Source organism: Rhipicephalus sanguineus, chromosome 10 (assembly GCF_013339695.2).
Source record: "Rhipicephalus sanguineus isolate Rsan-2018 chromosome 10, BIME_Rsan_1.4, whole genome shotgun sequence".
Lineage (NCBI taxonomy): Eukaryota > Metazoa > Arthropoda > Arachnida > Ixodida > Ixodidae > Rhipicephalus > Rhipicephalus sanguineus.
Window position 1 is genome coordinate 107,049,474 of NC_051185.1, and position 5,756 is coordinate 107,055,229.

The 5,756-nt window shown below is 54.3% G+C and overlaps 1 protein-coding gene across 1 annotated transcript; it reads left to right on the plus strand.

Annotated features, from left to right (window-relative positions):
- The first annotated feature begins 238 nt into the window (after positions 1–238).
- LOC119372236 (nascent polypeptide-associated complex subunit alpha, muscle-specific form) lies at positions 239–5,153 on the plus strand. The gene has a single exon (XM_037642712.2). The coding sequence runs from the start codon at positions 244–246 to the stop codon at positions 4,657–4,659; it is 4,416 nt and encodes a 1,471-aa protein (XP_037498640.2). The 5' UTR covers positions 239–243; the 3' UTR covers positions 4,660–5,153.
- The last annotated feature ends 603 nt before the right edge of the window (positions 5,154–5,756 follow it).

Sequence of the window (5,756 nt, forward strand, 5' to 3'; positions counted from 1 at the left end):
GATCGCGGGGAGCGAGATCGTGAATACTACCGCGGTCGTGGCGACACGCAACATTTTGGCGACGAAATGGATCACGAACACCCACCTGGCCGCATGCAGCACTGGCCAGATGACGACCCCGAGTGGGGGCCGCCGCCCCCTGGTCCCCGTTACGGCAACGAAAGGGGACGGCCCGGAGGCATGGGCCAACGGCCTTTCGTTCCGGAGTACTCTAGCGGCTTCAATGACGAACGACCGTCTTCCATGCCGTGCCCGGAAAGCAGACGGAGTAGTTCGGCTCGGAGTCGGCATCAAGACTGGGGTCCTGAGGGTTTTTGTGAAGGACCCCACGAGCTCGGACCTTCAGAATGGGAAGATGAATTTGGTTCCTTGCCTTACCGTCCGGGACCACCTGGCTTCAGAGGCATGGAAAGGGGGCCATTCCCGTCCGGGGAATATCCTGGTGAAAATATGCGCGATCCTGACCTAGGCGGCTACGACGAAAGACCTCCAAAGAGTTCCAGTCGCGACCGCGGTTACCCCTGCCCCCGCGAATTCCAAGAACGTGGGAGAGAAATGTCGGGTATCCCACCTTACGAGGACCACCCGCCCCATTCCCCAGGTTCGGGACGTCGCCCTTTCACAGAGGGCTATTCAGAAGGGCAAGGCCCACCACGGTTTTCTTCATACCAACAACCACTGCCCGGTCCCATGGGCCAGGAAGAGCGCAGACCCTTTCAAGGCGTCGGTCCTCGTGACGTCGGTTTGAAACATGACGTCCCGCCGTTCGACAAACGACCGATGATGCCACTCAAAGATGAAGCGCGCCCTCCGCTGCCAAATCATCCGAAAGGCATGGCAACGGAGCAAGCTGCTGAGAGTGGCTACAGAAATATTCACGCAAATCCTGAGAATCCGTGGCCTAACCTTCGCACCACTGGCTGCAGAGACCAGCCTGCTGCCTCGGGTTACAGTGGATCATCATTGGGCAAGGAAAGGTTACCTGGGGGGCCGGAAAAAGCTATGGGTGGTATTCAGGCCCGGTCAGCTCCGCTCGCTCCTCCCCCGCAGCCCCCTTTTCCAGCGTTCTCTGGGCGACCATCCTCAAGCGTGGATATGTCGCAACAATGTCACCGAACACCCCCGGCCGCTTCAAGGTGCGACGGCCCACCAGGCGCTAGAGGGCCGCCGGAACCACGGCCGTTGCATGCAGATAAGTTTAGAAGTGAAAGTGCAGCGCCTCTTCCTGGTTCCAACGGAGAAATGCAGCCGCGTTCTGCGGTTACTCCATCTGGAAATGGCGTTTCACAAACGCCAGGAATTCCGCACACTCAGCCTGCTGCAACCGACAAGTACCCACAGCGAGCTCAGGTTGCTCCGTGCGTAACCGGCACACCGCAACCACCACAATCTAAAGACACTCAGTCAGTTACAGCCGACCAACAGCGTCAGCACTCTCCGGCTGCTCCACGCGCAGGAAGCGTCTCACAAGCACCGCAAAGTGGACACCTTCCGCCTGTCACAGCCGACCAGCAACGGCAGCAACAGACAGTTACTACATGTGCAAGTGACGTCTCACAAGCCGCACAAAGCGCAAACCTTCCGCCTGTTAAAGCTGAACAACAGCGCCAGCGTCCTCCATTAGCTCCATTATCAAGCAGCGTCTCACAGACCACACAAAGTTTACAGCTACCAGCTGCTCAAGCTGACCTACAGTGGCAGCGTCCTGCTGTTACTGCATCTGCAACCAGCGTTCCAGAAACAGCACAAGGCACACCTCATACGCCTGTTAAAGCCGACCAACAGCGGCAGCGGCCCCCGGTAACTTCATCTGTGAGCAGCGTTGCAGAAACAGCGGCTGCAGCGCCTGACTCTGCAATGCAAAAGTCCCCTTCGGCGCCTGAAAGCAAAGATGAACCGCCTGCCTCATCGACAGCGTCGCATAGTCCTGTAGAGGAGCGACCAGGCGGCATCGAAGACCGCAAAGGACAGCGTCCTATCAGCTTTCCGCTTCCGAAAGGCAAATTGGAACAACTAGCAAGTCAAGTATTGCGTCCAAATCCTTTAGAAAAAGGACCACGAGCTCCAACCATCGGATCGATTCAAAGTCAAGTGAGCACCCAAAGTAGTAACGAGAAACAGTTATCTGGTTCTTCGGATAAACAGCGTCCCGTACTTTCGCAAGGGTCCTCCGGGACCAAGCAGAGTAAGGGGCCCACTGCTTCGCTCGCATCTCAGCAGCCTACTGCAAACACTTCTACTACGGCTTCAGCCCAGCAGCCAATTCCGGCACCCCCATTGCCGCCGTCACAGCTCACGTCACAAACGTTCTTCACGACCGGTCAGCTAGCACAAGCATCCACTGGCAACCCGGCGCCGGGCAGCTTGAGCACGCCCGGAACGACCGAAGTGCGGCCTCCGATGATGACCGCCTACCCGCAGCAGTTCTTCCCTATGACTTACATGCCTATTCCTTTTGCGCAAGAACGCTACATGACGCCTCCTCAACAGTCATTATCAGGTTCAACTCCTCCTGGCAGTTATGGCTATCAACAGAAGCAAGCCACTGCCCTTGAGACAAAGCACCACCCTCCACTATCTTCACCGTTCCTCAACACAGCAGCAGGCCAGCTCCCGGCCAGCGTACCAGGACCAGTGCCGTCTACTCCAACTCCGAGCTACTTCACTACGCCTCAGGACCCAGTCGTAACGGACGTTCAAGAACCAACAGCTAGCCCTCTGCCACTCCGTGCCCAAGTGCATTCCACTTCCGCGGGTCAGGGCCAGCCCCGACTTCCCACTGCCGGTCAGCAGAAAATAGCTGAGAAGGGAATGCCCCCTCAGCGAGAAGAACAAGGAGTCACCAAGGGGGGACAACCACCGGTGTGTGACCCTAAACAAGATCGACCTGGAGGAGATGACTTAAGCAATACAAAAGACGCAGCATGTAAATCGGTTCCTAAGTTATCCACATCCAATATCAAAAAGTGCAGCTCGGACGTTGAAATGATTGATGCCGATGAAGACAATACCGGTACACGTGGGAAAGAGGATGCGAAAGTCGCTATAGGAGGCACAGTGCAGCCGTCTAAGACGCTTACGGTTGACCAAAGCGTGACGAAAGATGACACAGCTCAAAAAGCCCCGCTTAATAAACAGGTCATTCAGAGTAAAAACGAGACTGCTGACGCGGAAAAACGGCGGCCAGAACCGACGAGCAAAGAAAGTGCATCGACGGCTGGTGAAACGAAGGTTCTTGAAGATGAGGCGTACCCCAAAAAGCCGGTATGTTTCATGATGCGTGAATTGGCATTGAAAAGGCAAGAAGCTTCAATGAAAGACCAGGACGCTGAACTGAAAGACGCAGAAAAGTTGCCGCAAAGCCAGCAGCCTTTAGCAAAAGAGCCGAATGCTAAGGCACCGAAGGAGGAGGGTTCGCTAATGGCAGAAAAAGACGTCCTTTATGGGCCGCGGCCACCTACTGTCGAAGAGATCAGCGCGAAAACTAAAAACACTTTGGTCCATGATAAGACCAGCAACATTAAATCGAGCCCAGGCAATAAAGCCGCCCTATACGACCAGGAAGTGTCATCTTCTACTCCTGAGACCGCAGTCGCAGGGTCTTCCAAGCAGAGTAACGAGAGAGAGCTAGATACTAGTGGAGTGCCAAGAGGTAGTACTGAGAAGACAGCCGAGGCTGAGTCGATGCGTCGAGACGACATGAAGCCCGCGGAAAAGATAGAGCCTGCGACGAGCAGGAAGAACGAGGACAGCTCGGACGAAAGGTCTGGACACTCGTCCGAGAGGAGTTCGAGGACGAACGAGGACTCGTACCGACGACGCTCCTCGAAAAGACGCCGGACTTACAGTAGCTCCGACGGCAAGTACGAAGACGACGACTCCGACGTGGAGAATACCAACGATGGCGTTTGTCTGTCCGGGCGCGGTAACGAAGGTCAGGTCTTCGGCATTCCGGTCGTCTTCAAGGCCATAAGTACGACCCGCACCTTCTGGAACATTCGCGGAGGGCAGGTGGCGCGCGAACTAGAAGAGGTCGTCGGCGACAACGTCGTCAACCAGAAGATCAACCGCGCGGGCTTCCTCTGCGTCAACGTGGCCACGGCCGCGGACGCCGTCAAGCTCCTCAACCTGAAGAGACTCGGCGGGGCCGAAGTGGAGTCTGTCATTCCCAGCATGTACCTGAGGCACGAAGCCAAGATCCGAGGCGTTCCCTACCACTACACCAACGAAAAGCTGGCTGAGCTCTTCGCGGACGTGGGCGTGCTGAGTGCGAGGCGGCAGCTTACGGTCAAGCGAATGCACGACGGCACGTACGAGGAGTTCCCGCGTAGCAGCGTCGTGCTCACGTTCAAGCCGGACGCCACGCTTCCCAGGACGCTCGAACTGGACAACGAGAAGTTCATCGTGGAAGAGTACATCGAAGCCCCGTTGCAGTGCTTCAAGTGCCTGCGTTTCGGCCACACTTCGCGTGCCTGCGTGTCCGTGAGCAGGTGCAAGAACTGCGGCGCCCGCTACTGCGACGAGGAATGCGAACGCAGGACCCCCATGTGCGCCAACTGCTTCGGGCCTCACCAGGCCACATACGTCGGCTGCCCCAGGCGACGCGAGGTCGCATTCGCCAGCTTGTGGAAGAGGACCTTCGACTTAAACGCTCTTTGAACTGCTTCTAGTTTTGACGTGCTCATTTCGAAAGGTGATCTGACACCTCTTGCACTGTCAATCGTGAAAGCCTCGATCATCGTGCAAATCAAGACGCGGTCACGGAAGTTTGGCCCACACCTTAACTGTTGATTTCTTTCGTTCTAATGAAAAGTGTGCGTGTGGGTCTAATCACCCAGCGTGAGATTGTGATCTCGTTTAGGAACTTCAGTTACGTGCTTCGTGAACTCAAAGTGAACTGATTGTGTGAAAGTTCTTTTGTCCCATATGATCGCGTAAGACGCGTTAGCATGTGAACCACCGTGAGAAGCCTGTTGTCGATGTGCGATTTCCAGCACTAGGCCACAGCACTGTTCTGGGCCAGGAGATGTTTTTTTTTCTTTTTTTTTTTTGGTTTCATAACACCATACCGTGCAAGCTTTTTTCCACTCTCCTTTACATTACTACCGCTTGAACCTGTTCGAGAAATAAAGGTTTGTTTTCTTTTGTCTGAACACTGCTTTAATCTTTCTGTCACAGCCTTAGTTTGGAACCAGAATCACGGGACAGTGTGCTCAGTCTCGAAAGTATGTATGGTAAAGACATAACGCTGATATACGAATGTTTTATAAGGCGAGCGAGGGGAGCACCGTTCGATTAAATGTGAGATACGCACAACGTACATATCTTTAGACGTAGGAACATTTCCACCAGCGTATATACTTGTCGAAACTATGAAATTTGCTGGACTGTGGAGCACGAAACTAGGTGAGTGCATTTCCTCCATGATGTGAGCGAGAAAGGTGCCCTGTAAGTATTCGTTTACGAAGGCAATGAAAAGGGCCACAGTGCACCGTTTAAGAGGTCTCCTATTTATTTTCTTCTTGCCCATAGTACACTGACTGCGCAGACTTCGTTTTAAGGATACTTTATACATACTTTCTTAGCGCTGCCCACTGACTGGGAGATCCGATTCCGTAATGACGCGCCACACTTTCTAAGGACCTCATTTTGAAATATATTGTGGAGCTGTGGCACGCACTCCATTTCCCGTATATTTTTCTAATTTTCGGTGTGTAGCGACTACTCGAACGATTGCAATGACTATGCGGGATTAG

Coding starts and splice junctions, on each gene's coding strand:
- LOC119372236 (XM_037642712.2), top strand. CDS start 244: ATGCCGTGCCCGGAAAGCAGACGGAGTAGTTCGGCTCGGAGTCGGCAT.